This window comes from Gavialis gangeticus, unplaced genomic scaffold, assembly GCF_001723915.1.
Source record: "Gavialis gangeticus isolate Ggan-Ray unplaced genomic scaffold, GavGan_comp1, whole genome shotgun sequence".
Taxonomy (NCBI): domain Eukaryota; kingdom Metazoa; phylum Chordata; order Crocodylia; family Gavialidae; genus Gavialis; species Gavialis gangeticus.
This window is the reverse complement of record NW_017729032.1, coordinates 68,853,415-68,867,843: the sequence shown is the minus strand read 5'-3', so window position 1 is coordinate 68,867,843 and position 14,429 is coordinate 68,853,415. Positions and strand designations below refer to the sequence as shown.

At 43.4% G+C, this 14,429-nt stretch overlaps 1 protein-coding gene across 1 annotated transcript; it reads left to right on the top strand.

Moving 5' to 3' along the window:
• Positions 1-883: 883 nt before the first annotated feature.
• Positions 884-14,119, top strand: SERP2 (stress associated endoplasmic reticulum protein family member 2). Its single transcript, XM_019525600.1, has 3 exons — positions 884-1,324; positions 6,536-6,608; positions 13,693-14,119. The coding sequence occupies exons 1-3, from the start codon at positions 1,241-1,243 to the stop codon at positions 13,731-13,733; spliced, it is 198 nt and encodes a 65-aa protein (XP_019381145.1). The 5' UTR covers positions 884-1,240; the 3' UTR covers positions 13,734-14,119.
• Positions 14,120-14,429: the final 310 nt, after the last annotated feature.

Here is a 14,429-nt window from a genome sequence, read left to right as displayed (position 1 = left end):
TGTCTTTAAAATCTCCAAGGATGGAGATTCCACCACCTCTCTGGGCAGCCTGTTCCAGTGCTTCACTACCTTCTCTGTGAGAAAGACTTTCAGCATATCTAAACTAAACTTCCCTTGCTGCAACTTGAGACCATTGCTCCTTGTTCTGTCATCTGCCACCACTGAGAACAGTGTAGCTCCATCCTCTTTGTAACTACCCTTCAGGTAGTTGAAGGCTGCTATTAAATCCCCCCTCCATCTTCCCTCCTCCAGACTAAATAAGACCAGTTCCCTCAGCTTTTCCTCGTAAGTCGTGTCCCCCAGCCCCTCACCATTTTCACTGCCCTCCACTGAACTCTCTCCAACTTGTCCACATCCTTTCTGTAGTGGGGGGTCCAAAACGGGACTCCAGATGTGACCTCATCAGTGCTGAATACAGAGGAAGACTCACTGCCCTCGATCTGCTGGCAACACTTCTATCCATGCAGCCCAGCGTGCCCTTGCCTTGCCCCACAGCTGCCCCACCTCCATGCTTTGCTTCCCTTTCTCCCCTCTTCGTGCTTCCTCTTCTCCAAATTCCAACCCCTCGCTGCTGAAGGGCCCCGACCTGAGGGCTGAGCAGGGCGCTGGCTTCCCCCGCTGCTACTGGGCAGGCTCCGCCGATGGGCGCAGAAGCGGACGGGAGCCCGAGCCCACAGCAGCCCTGGGGCGGCAGAACGCGGCGGGCAGGGGATGGAACGCTAGTTCTGCCCCGCCCTCTCGAGCAGCCAATCCGCGCCGCCACATAGAATGTTGCTGTCTCCAGCGTTCCATGGATGGAACCTGGAGCCTGAGCCCCTGGGCAGGGCGGCTGCTGCTGCTGCTCTGCCTGCCTGCGCGGGGGCACGTGCCGGGGGCTCTCCGCACAGGCCAGGCAGGGGGATCAAGGAACGGCTGCGCTGCGGATACCCTGCCAGGTGCCGCCTACGCTTGGGAAGCAGGGGGACCGGAAGGGTAGGAGGAAGCACGCGAGGGTTTCCTGAGATGAGAGATTACTTCCGTCCATCCATCCTTCCAGCCACCCGCTTCTCTGTCTGCAGGGGGGTGGGTGGGTTGGGGGAGGCTGAGGAAACAGCACAGGGGCTGTGGGCAGCTGTGTCTACCCAGGACTCGGGGGGAGAGGGGGTAGGGGTGTTTCTTGACTTGTCCCAACCCAGACACAGCAAATCATTCGGCCTCAGGCATCCCCCAGCTACTTAAACCCCCACCCCTTCCCAAAGCCATGGTGGCCAAACAGCGGATCCGGATGGCAAACGAAAAGCACAGCAAAAACATCACACAGAGAGGGAACGTAGCCAAAACCCTGGTAAGGTGACTGGGAGGACGGGAAGAGGGATAGGAGTTGGGAGGAGGGGGAGGAGGAGGGTGATCTCCTAGTAAGTCCTCAGCCCAGCACAAGGGGTAAAGTGGGGATCGGGAGCTGAAGGGTTAAGAGGCAGCTGGAGCTCCAGGCTGGGGAGCAGAGAGGATGATCTTCTTATAATTTTTTTTAATTCATTTGGTGCTGCCCGGAGGGAGTGCTCCAGGCTAAGCCAGAGTGTGTGGAAGAGCCTGATGCTAAAATCAGGAGCCCCTGTTCTGAACTGATGAATGGAGGCATTTGCACACTGCAGTGAGCGAAAGTGCCGGTGTCTTGCGAAAAGCACACAGCACAATCCTCCTCTGGGAGGGAGAAACCCACACTGTCCACCTGAATACCCAAATGGGGAGAGACTGAGAGATTGGCATGCAGAAAGCAAGTCCCTGCATGCAGGCACTGCCACACATACACACCTTCCCCTCAGCCACTTGAGAAATCTACACACATAACCCACCCCACATGCCCAGTGGGGAATGACACACAGCAAAATCCAGTAGGGCTACGGACAGCCGCTCGTAGCCACTGAAAGTGTACAGGCATGAAAATCAAGTCCGAGCTCTCTTGCTACCTGGTGAGGGGTTATTTTGTTCAGTTTTCCTGGGCCACCGGGCTTGCAGGAGATTAAAACGCCAAGATTTATTCAACTTCGCTTGAAAGAAAGCAGCATGCTTTCCTGGGTAAAATGCTGTCAAAGGAAGTATAAAGCCTCTGTGGCTGAGACAAGAGAGTGCTATTTGAGTTGCGTAGGACATTCAGGTACTTCCGGTACTGTCAGGACAAGAAAAACAGGTTGAGCTTAGTTCAATAAGCTCACTAAGACCAATCTAAGCTTAATCATGTTTCCTTGGCAAGACATGTTTCCTTGGCAATACAGGCAGTCCTCGGCTTACAATGTTTCGAGTTACATTTCGCACTTACAACAGTTATAAATTGACATCCTGTTTCAACTTCATGAAGTCCATTTCGATTTTACAATGCTTGATCCAATGTGACACCATGCCAGCAAACAAGTTCACTGCATCGCTCATCTCCCTGCAGAACATCTGTCCAAACTTCCCTGGACGCTTTCTTTAAGAAGCAGACAAGACTCCAAAAGAACCTGCAGCCAAGGCTCCTGAGAAGACTCCAGCCAAGAACGCTTCAAAAAGTCCAGCAAAGTCACCTCAAAGAAGTCCTTCCAAATCAATGTGCTTGCTATTTACAATATAAATACATTAATATAGCTATATTACTCATCTATAATTGATTGAGTACAAAATTCTGGGGTATTTTTGGTGAAAATAGGAACCAATCTCCCATTTATAACATTGTTTCTTATGAGAAAATTAGTTACAATGTTTCAACTTAAGACAAGGTTTTCAGGAACCAATTGTGTCCTAAGTCCGAGGACTGCCTGAAAAAAAAAAGAGGCAACTGGGTATGGTCCCCTTTCATCACTTAGGGCTCCCTTCTGCTCCCGTGTACAGTAGAAATTGAGCCTTGAAATACAGTTGACTTCAGTAGCTCCGCTGGCTAGTGAGGCAATAACCTTCCAGCCACAGAAATCCTGTTTATGCCTTTGGAAAAAAACTGTTGCCCTCCTCGCATATGTCACACTTGTGTACCTGCTGTATACATGAAGTTTGAATGCTGAAGAGCTATGCTTAGCTTCATGCATCTGCTTATTAGTTAAACCCGATTATTGAGCCATTCTATTGACATTTCAGCTGCTTAATTTTGAAAATACTCTCAGAATGTTGGTTAGTGGGAGAGATTTTTATTTTAATCCTTAGTTCTTGTTTGCTTTAACTTGTTTAAAAGCTCTTGCTTAGCTAAGTCCACCCATGAGAGTGAATTTCATGGAATATAGTTTGGTAATATCATCTTCCTATTCCTTCAGAGCTTTTTGCCCCATATTCACAGGAGGTAAACTGTTTCAAAGGGAACCCTGTTGTTACAATGGCAGAAAAGTACTTGAAATTCAGTGCTGCGTCCTTCATGTTGTCAAGAAGCTCTTGGAACTAAATCAGCCTCCTACAACACCCCCATCCTACAGTTCTGACCAATTATGTCAGCCTGAAAAGTGGGACTTTTGTTCAACAAGATTTGGCAATAGTTTAATTATAACACAACTGAAACGTGCTCACACTTTTTAAAGGTGACCTTAAATGCTCTTTTGAAAAGTGAAAGCATAAAACTGTTGGTGTTTACCATAAAATATTGCAGGCTCATTTGAAAAATGTGCTTCTGTGAAACAATGTCCTGCCAATGACACACAGTACAGTACAGCTTATTTTTTCCCTTCATCCCCAAGTCAAGTGAATCTGGTTTTTTCTATTGTTCCTGCCACTTGTTGATGTCTGAAGTAGTCTTTCTGGCTGAAGTATGAGAGACTAACAGATGTTTTCCTCTAATGTCAAAGACATTTTTCATGATTTCAATGCTTCTCTTGTTTCTAATAACACTGAGGCACTTAGGTTTGATCCCACACAGTGTCATGTCAGTGCAAAAATCCCCATGAACTGAGTGGTGCAGGATTAAGTCCTTAGAAAGCACTTTTCATTCAGAGATCTTTAAAACACAGGAGCTTGTTTAGCACCATTTATGGGGATGGGGAAACAGTGGTACAAATAGGTTATGGACATGTCTGTACTGTAACTATGCTAGGCAGGGCTGGAACAAAAGTATACCCTCTCTTCTCTCCTCCCACTTACTTATTCCTGTTCTCTGTGTTACTAAATACTGAAATAATGCCATATAGCTGCTGTTCGGTACATGCCCAAGGTAATTCTCCAGCATGGGCATGACTGGGACATCCCCAGCACCATTCTAATGGAGGGTACTTTACATTTTTTCCAGTCTTGGGAAGATTTGGAGGGGCATGTTTTTATGGCAGTGCTCTGCAGTATGGTAGGAGATGGCATAGGCATGTCCTGACATACTCAAGTTAACAAGGTAGGTCTGTAGAAGACCTAGGACCAGAGTCCAAGTCTCTTGGCTCATATCAGGCGCCCATTCTTTGCAGTAGATGATGACAAAACAGCATCCCTCTCCTCTGTCCTCCCTTTGCTTCTTCCCTTCCCCCACTTCTTTTGCTTCTGTCCTTTTCACTAAAACTTCCCCTTCTCTCCCTTTTTTCCCTTCTCCCTCCCATGTGGGCTGCACACCTCTCAGCCATATTTTTGCCATTCTCCCCTCCCCTCAAATTGACCACTTCAGGCTCATGGGAGCTGTCCTAGCAAAAACTTCTAGATATTAGCTAGGTATTAGCTGCAGTTCTGAGGTGCTCAAAATAAAGCAGTTTTAGATTAGTGTTGCAGAACTATTAATAATATTGGTATTTGCTTATGGGCCTAAACCAAGAACTGGGTCACACTGTGAGAGGCCTGTCTAAACACATAGTAACATACTCATCTAGACAAAACAGGTGGTAGAAATCAGGAATTATTATCCCCCATTTTGAAGAACTGAGACACAGTGATGTGTAGTCACTCTCTCAAGGTGATACAGGACATCTGCAACAGAGCTTGGAACTGAAAATTGTCTCCCGAGTCCTGTCAAGGGTCTTAACCACAACACCCTCCTTCCTCTATCTGTATTTCCACAACTTGAACAAACAATTCCTCTTTTACTTTCCTTATCTTAGAGCTCTGTGAATCCCCTGCTACCATTGATTATATGCCTAATATCTCAGAGCCCCATAAAAGCCTCTGCTCAGATCTTGGTTGGGGAAAAGCCTCTCTACATATGCCGTTTTTGTGAGCCATATGAACTGACCGTTTTATCTCCTATAATTGTAGGCTGTCTTGACAGCATGATCATGATAGATCATTATTAGCTCCACTGGCAAACTTGATCTTCTTGTGCACTCTTTTATCCTACAAAATTGTGATCTAATGCTGGGATCTTTGGACTGACCCTTGCTTATTCCTTGCCTGTTCTGTTTTTTTCCTTTTCACAACTAGAGATGCTTAATGTAAGATGAAATAACTGAGGAAATAAAATACGTATTCAGTTATTTGGCTAGTTTGGAAAAGTGTTATTTAATGGCATTTTATACATTTAATTCTGCCAGTGTGCATGGCTAAACCCAACACATTAAACAAGTCAAAGTCATAATTATTAATTTGATGTTTAAACTATTCATCAGGTAGAAAAGCTACAGAAGGTGGCTGCTAATAGATGTACATTTTCAGAAATTTGCAGGGACTTTTTTCATTATATGTCAATCTTTGAAATCCTACAGAGAACATGTTTGCATTCATTCTTCATTACAAAAACCTCTAGTGTATTAGGCTCCCAACAATAATCATGTATCAAAAAACAACTCAGTAGTTCAAAGTGACCATAAAACATGACATTCTTTCTTCCTTTCCCCTTCAAAGCTACATATTAGAACGCTCAGTTGTGCTGCCTCAGAATAAATTATCTGGAGTAGAAACTAGCTGAAACCAAATTTATTTTTAGCTTAAGAATATTTCTTGGCACATACTGACAAACAATTATAGTACACTTTAATTTGATTTTAACAACTTCCTCTCTCCAGTGGACAGACATTGGATCTATGAGTGTGTACATGTGTGTTCTTCAGCCAACAGCACCATCAGGGAACATTATTATTACTTTAAAAATCCAACATCTAGTATCTCACAAAATACATAAGGCCATGTTCTTTATCCCAAAGAGCTTACAATGTAGATAAAACAAGGGAGGGTTGTAAACAGCCAAACAGAGGAAGGAAATAGATAAGCAAATAGTAAGGGGAAAAAACCCACCTCACTTTCCCTTTTCCCTTGAGAAACTCAGGATTACAGATCTGAAAATAATCTGAGAGAGGCATTAATTAAGTCCTCTTTAAAGGGGAAAAAACAGATTTGAGCATTACTGAATCCCTTAAGCTTTCTGACCTCAGAGCAGACTCTCCTGTAAATACAACTGTCACTCTTCTGTTACTGTATTGTTTTTCATTTCAACTTCTTATCATTACTGTGAAGCAGTTATGGCAGCAGAATACCTTGTTTTATGTTTGAATGTTTGAGTTTGTTCACTGTTTGAGGTTTGAAGTCAAAACCACACCATTCTTTATCTTGCCTTTCTGCTTCTGTTTTTTAAATGAGCTAACGAGCAAAAGGTCAGATTGCTAACAGACTGAAATCTTCTTTCCCCCTCCCATTTTAGCGGCCACAAGAAGAGAAATATCCTGTAGGACCATGGCTGCTGGCTCTGTTTGTTTTTGTTGTCTGTGGATCAGGTAGGAATAAACTATTGAGAATAGATCAAGAAGTGGGAGTGGGAAGGGGTGGAACTGAAAGGAGAACAGAATTTAAAAGTTTGCAGGCATTTGCCACTGGAAATACGCACACAGGTTTTAGCAGCTAATTGGAACCTCTGTCTGTATTGAAAGACAGAGTATGAAATTTGGCCTGCAATGAGGCTCGGGGTCTGTTCCAGTGAAACATGTATGTGTGTAAGAAAAACATCTAGAGAGTGCAAGTGGCTTAACTTGTTCCCTTTTTTTTTTCTTGCAAGTCTTTATTATTAAGTCTAGCAAATGAATCCTAACCAGAAAGATTTCTCACTTCAGTTCAGACGACAAGTTTTATTTATACTGGGGGCCTGGATGTTTCAGGGCCTGTTCAGTTATCAGTATTTTTTTGCCTTTGAGTTGTGGGTTTCAAATCTCACCCGAGATGGTAATAGCAAATGATGTTTACCATCTGAAATGTATCCAGTGGCCCATGAAATGAGTTTTTCATATCATCCCAGGTTTTGGTGGATAGCTATCCCAAATGCAATGCCTGCTGTTCCAGTTTCGGCTCAGTTAAGCTTGTGGGTAGATTCAGAGAAGTGACTGCTGCTGGGAGAGACTGCCCCAGCTTCAAAGTTGTCTTTCCAGATGAGGTGGGAGGTTCACGGGTAAAATAACGGGAAAGAAAGTGTGTTCTTCAACCACCTATACTGTACAAGACCACTTTTTGTTTTCTTTTCCAAAATCGTGTCTGGGATTTTTATGGGCACTAAAGTATGCTTAAAGTAATCTCTTTAAAAGTGCCCCAACATGGTATTGATCATGTTTAGATATAACATCACCTTCTTTTATATTATCTTTTATATTAGGATTAGTTCATTGGTTTTGACTTGCCTACAGAGCTCTCTATGGGTGTTGAACTATTTCATGAATACAGGACTGGTGGATTTATGTCCAATCTTAACAAATGCCATTTTTGAGAACTTTATGTTCTCTTATTTTTTTTGTAATTGTCATGTATAGAATTTCATGCCCCCCAAAAGCAACCAGCAACGATGGCAAATACAGCCCGTTCCAATTTTTAAAAAAAGTGTTCTCTGAACAGTGCTGGTTTTGAGCCTGCATTCCTTTTACATTTAACTCCTCTCCCCACTGAAGTCAAGAGGTTCAGGTATGCACAAAATATGCAGGTTGCCCCTGAGCTTACCTACTGCTAAAGCTAACAAACATACAGACACCACAATATTAGACTACTCACTATTAGATCTCAGGCTTTCAGCTAGCCTGCAGGTCCCATCTTTGTCCATATCTTTGGCTTCTTTTGAGCTTTATCATCTTATGCGGACTTTATTATCTTATGCGGACAATAAAAAGAAATGAAACCGCTTCTTAGGTACATCCAATGTATTGTCAATATCTCAAGAAATAATAACTGCTTCTCTTGACAAGTTATCAAGCTGCTTAAAACATCCTTAGCCAGAAAGAACAAACAGCAACACTATGTGCTGCTTTCCAATGTATTTCTTATTTCTGTTGTGGAGGTGCCTGAGGATCCTGATTGAGGCCCCATTGTAATAGGCGATGTACAACAACAGCACAAAGGCAAAACCTCAGTCCTGGTTCCCAGAAAACACAGGAAAATCCATGGGCAATTGGAAAAAAAAACCCTCATTGTTACGAATAAATCAATAAAGAAAATGCTGGTTTTATTTCCATCTGAGAGTACATTTGCTTTCAAGTAAGACCACTGCATGAGATCGAGTTCAATCCTGCTTCCTTTAATTATGCTACACCATTGGTGACTTACATGGGGAGTTTACCTGTGCCAGAACCAAAGAATCAGTCTCATTATCTTAAGAGTCATCTTAACAATGTGGCTTTGATAGCTATCTTTGTAGTTCTAGAGCTCTGTGTCAGAGAGTCATACTTTATCTTAAATGTTTGCAATGACTGCATTTTTAACAAGGAGTTTATTATACAAAGGCCTCCTATTTCCACAGACCATTTTAGGGTAGTTCTTCTAAGCTACTGTCATCACATACAGATGTAACCTGTGGCCCTTTTTATCACTGCTGTTTGTCTGGCAATACTGCCTTGAGGAACCCTGCTCTTATTGCAGTAGATCAAGACTGAAATTCCACCCAAGCCTAGTGGCCTGTTGATTGGCATATTAAAACCACATCAATTTTTGCACTCAACAGCATATTGGGGAATGATGTAGGTAGCATATCTACATCTGCCTTTGACTCCTGAACCTGAATGACCATCGTTTGGCCCTTTCTGTTGGTTAGAAACCACCTCCTAACCTACCAGGATGCACTGAAGGGATTGAGAGCTTGCAAGATTTTTCATCAGTTCTTTTTAAGAACATAGATGCATGGCAGAGCTGTGTGTACTTGTCTCACATTTTCTCACCAACATTTTGTTGGTGTCTGTGTGTGCCATCTGAGGCAGCAAACGCAGCAATTAAGTAATCTCTGCAAATCCTGAAAAAGCTAAGTATCAATGGCTATTTATTCCAGTAACCAATTATCATAAGAAAATAAAGCTTTGCAGTTCTGTTGGAAAACTGACTTACCAGTTGCCTTTTCTTGTTTGTACTGATTATTCTCCCCATTTCGTTAGACACCTCAGAGCACCTGATGAAGCAGGTTATTGCCTATGAAAGCTTGTGCCTCTCTGAACCAGTTCATCTCTAAGGTGCCTGACTTCAGACTAACGTGGCTAAACACTGTCCCACTGTATGACTATGCTTACAGATTTGTGCCTTACACTCTGCAACAAATTTTCTTTGCTCTATAACATAATGCAAAATCATTTGCTGTCCATTTTTTCTTCTTTATATATTTCTTTACCACTACTCTTGGATTGACTCAACTCCACTTTGTTCTTGTTTCCTGTACCATTTCCTTCAGGTTCAGGTCTCACTGTATCCAGCTCTCTTGGCTTAGGTGGGTTTTTATACGTCTTCCCTCTGCCCTGTCCAGCTTATATTTTGACCCATGTTTTACTACTTGAGAGTGAATGGGCTTCTGTCTTTTAGAACTGCATATTTAATCCAGCAAAATGCGGAAGCCTCTCAACTTCTTTGGAAGCCACATTCACATGAATATCACACAATCATGTATCACTCCCTTAGAGCAATGGCTTCATCTTGGGCGACTCTCTCTGTAGCAGAGATACCAGGACTGTTTTAACATCTTAGCTTTGTCATTCTTATACTTCTCATACTTGAGCTGCTGCTGCTGTACTACCAATAGCACCTGCTCTTTTTGTTCATGATCCTTTGAAACGATTATCTTCATTTCTGGGCTCTAGTGTCCCTGTCAATGCCTGGCTTTCCTATCTCCTCCCTTAGTTTGCTTGCCTTGTTTCTCACTAGTCCTGTTATTCTCTCAGCTCTGCTCGCCCACCATTATTAAGTTATTAACTTCTCATGGTCTAGACTCCCCACTTCCTCTCGCTTTGAATGTCCTCAGTAGCTCCCTCCTGTCTTCCTGTTCTTTGCTGCACTTCGGAGTCAGAAATGCCTAAACTGATTACCATTTTGTTTATGGGCAGAGCCATATTCTCTGTACAGTTTGATTTTTAGGAAACCTGTTGTAAAATTGGTCAGTTTCTAATGTACAGCATGTCAGGCAAACCAAAGCTGTGAGGGCAATAGGAGCAGAATGACAGTGCAAAAGACTTTGCAAAGCAAATCACGTTTAAGCAAGAAATGCAGCTTTAGAGAAGTGAAGGATAAAAAGCCCTTACAATAATGCAGGCAAAAATATAAAACAAATCATCCGGAATATAATCAATATACAAAATAAAAGCCAGAAAAAATAAAATCCAACAACCCTGTCCCAAGGAGAATGTCACTATGGCTACTGATATTTGTACAGAAGACTAGGGCTGTGTGAAGCTTCGGGTGCTGATTCGATTTGGAGGAGATTTGGCCCGATTCAGTGGCTGAATCTCCAAATTGGAACCGAATCAGGGGACCAATAAAAAGGTCTGAATCAATTCGAAGCTCCCCAAATCAATTCAGAAAAGAGTCAGAGAGCTTTGGAGATTCAGGCAGTCCCTGCTCACCGCTGCAGGGAGCTGGACCTGGACTCTGCGCTGCTATGTAGGTAGGGGGGAAGGAGGGGGGACTCCTGCCAGGCCCCATCCCCTGCCTGCTCCCCCAGCCCCCTTGACTCCCACCCACTCTCCCAGCCCTGTCAATGACTGCCCTGCCCGGCCCCAGCATCTGGGCTCTTTAAAAAAATAAAAAAAACCCCGCACCCACCAGCTGCTGCAGCAGTTGTCAGGGCTTCTGGGGGCTCGTGGCAGAGCCCCCACACAGCACAGGGCAGTGAGGGGCAGCAGGGATCACCTCCCAACCTAGCAGCATCCAGTGAGTGCAGGGCTTTTTTTTTTCTTTTCTTTCTTCAAAGTGCCCAGATGCTGGGGCCAGGCGGGGCAGCCATTGATGGGGCTGGGAGAGTGGGTCGGGGATGGGGTCTGTTTGATTCGGAGATTTGGCCGAATCAATTTGGGAGAGTGATTCAGATCACCAAATTGAATCACTGCCCCCCGAATCGGCTGAATTTGAAGCAAATACTAGCTGCTTCACACAGGCCTACAGAAGACCTCACATCCTATAGAAATAGCCAAACAGTGTATAACTCTACGGCCATGATCTGTAGGGGCTGCTTTTTAAACAGGAATCTCCATTTACATGGAGCTTAGGGCAGGCTCATTTAGCATCTCTGAATGACAGTGACAGTTAGCCTGCCCACATAATAAATACCACTCCCCCCTCCCAGCCTTGTGCAGACACAGTTTCATTAGGTCCACTTTAAGAGGCAGGCTGGTTGAGGGCACCACCACTGAACCCAGTAAATTTAGTTCTATGGTCATGTCTTCGACAACCATATATTGGTGTCACTTTCTTGACTTCCTGGGACTATAAACACATTCCTTAAATTTGGCTATTAGATACTCCCTTAAAAATGGCACTCTCTAGAATGAAGTAGTCCTTAACCATGACTTAACATCACTGAGACTTCTCTGCCAAGCATCTATGGGGTCAGACTTTGCAGTAATGACTACATTAAAAGCAAGGCTTCCTGATCTTACAGATTCTGCCATTTTAGTTTTAAATGTTCCCACCCACCAACATTTTCTTAATTTTGTCTTTCTAAATGTAGAAGAGTAACAGGTGAGAGAGTTTTATGGCAACCAACTTGCAGGGCACTTGGAGCATTGTAAATTGATGAGTGCAATCCTGCAGCCTGTCAAAATAAGTAATATTGTTTTGTAGGCAAAGACTTCAGAATCAGGCCCTTAATAATTAGCTTATGAGGTATAATAATGGAAGACAGTGTGCTTCAATGTTTGGCCCTTTTCTCGCTGGAGATATAGCACCATCTCATACCATTCGTTTTAATGCCAGTTGAGATTTCTGTTTCAGACTTGATGGCATGGAATGCCTCACTAGTGTTGAATCAGTTTTTGTATACTGTGACATTTGGAGACTCTTCTCCTTTGACTGGAGATTTCTGTTCCAAGCTTCTAGTAAACAAGTCATTTCAGCACTGGTTGCAGACAGTTCCCAGTGCTACAAGTGGGCAGAAACCCATGGTTAGCAGAGCTCTGCATAGAAGGGCTCATTTGCTCTGATACATTTGCATCAGTGAGTTCTGTAGGGTGCCTCCTTGTCCTGGAAAACCATCCTCCCAAACTGGTCATCTTATTGACTTCCATGCGACTACTCATAGAAGTACAATTTTGCAGGTGTGAGCCCATCATCTGTAATAATATATATTATTTTACATACATCAATTTTAGCAATAGTTCAAGTGTTGCTTCCTCAGGAAAATGAAGGGAATACTGCCTTAGGGTGAAGTTACACATTAGACCATACTAAGGGCATTTAAAATATGAGCGTCAACATGTTAAAGTTCATTAACTCATACTAAGTGCCTTCTGAGCATCTCAAAGTTGCACCACTTCAGGTGAGGGTTAACACTGGGCTGTGCAACTTAGCTCTTGTTAGGCTAACTTCAGTCTGCTCCACAAAGGTAAAACAAACAAAATTTGTAGTCCTCCAACATCCCAGTATGCACCACTCCCAGCTTCCCTCCCTGCCCCCATATCGATAGAGCCCAGGTATCCTGGCTCATAGTCATGCCCCTACTTGCTAGTTCTCTAGTTGCAGGTCAGAGCTGGGCAGGCAAAAAATACTGTTAACCCTTAATGTACAACTGCTCACAGCACATTCTAACTTTTAACACTGCTTGACATTCCACAAATTTAGTATGGTCTAAATGTAATGTATAACTTCACCCTTACACTGTGCGCTGATGGTTAAAGCATTCACTGAAAAGATGTGGATTCAAACCGCCTTAGGTCCCTCAGTTGGTCCCAGGTATCCTACAACCCAAGTCAGGGCTCTAACCACTGAGCCATTGTGCAAAATGGAGGGGTACCCCCTGCTTCCTCTATGTTTGGTATAGGACCACCTCCTATAGTGTGCTGTGAGAACACTATAGGATCATACTGTAGTGTGATCAGGCCCTGCATGCAAGTGAGGCAGAGAAATGGCTAGTATACAAGTCATGATGAGGCTTAACTGTGAACCAGGAAAGCCTTGTAAGCAAAAGTAATTTGTACGTTGGAGGGGGTTGCATTCCTGTTACTGATCTACCTAATTATAAGGAGCTGGTTTATAAAACCGCCTGGTAACAAGAAGTGATTGTTCCCAAGAGAGAAACCCATTGACTTGTTAAATATATGCAGCTATGCATGGCAGCACAGCTGCACACACTCTAGACTAAGGGGTCTAATCCCCCATCAGCGCCTGAGGGATTTACACATGTAACTTTCATTAATGCAAATAGAAGATAGCTGCATAATCCCTTTTGCAGCAATGGAGAGAGGAGGCCCCCACTTCAAAGTCCACTGATCTAACCACTTGCAAGATAACATCTAATCACATCAGTGAGAACGTGTCATGTTCAGCCTTTTAAAGTGGCAGTATAAGAGAGCAGGACTGAATTTGAGGGAAGTTAGTCAGCCCTTCAACAGCCACCCTTTGTCTTTTTCCCCTTTTCAGCTATCTTTCAAATCATTCAGAGCATCAGGATGGGCATGTGAGAAGCAGGGAATCGACACTGACTTTACCATTCAACATGGTGGACCAGATACAAGTCTAGCCTGGCATACACATGAAGAGGTCTTACCTGACAGTGCCTGCACATTTCTTCTTGGGTGGGTCAGACCAAATTACCTTTTGACCTGTCATGCTGGTACATACATGTTTTAACTGCGACAACAGAAAAGGACATTTTGCTTTTCTATTGACTTAATGCATTAACCACATTGGTTAACTATTCCAGTGCTGTTCAGTTGATTTATTTATTCTCTTACCTAGTAATTTATGTGATGGCCATGTAAGTGCTTCTACTTTGTGTGTATATTAGAATTCTGCTCTATGCTGGACATTTGTTTTTATTACAAATAAATATTCATGTGCGCCTCTATCACATTGGTTCTAGTTTCCCAAATGTTTGACACTATAAGCAGACAAATGGGTATAGTTGTCTTTTTGGTAACATACACTAGCAGCCAGATCATGGGGTCCTTATTCATACAAAGCTTTCAAAAGATCTGATCCACTTTCATACAAATGAAATGGTCCTGTCAGACCAACCTGGTGGCCTTTTACAACCAGGTCACTAAATCACTGGATGCAGGGGTGGCAGTGGATATAGTTTTCCTAGACTTCAGGAAGGCTTTTGATACTGTCTCTCACCCCATTCTCATTAGGAAGCTGGGGGACTGTGGCGTAGA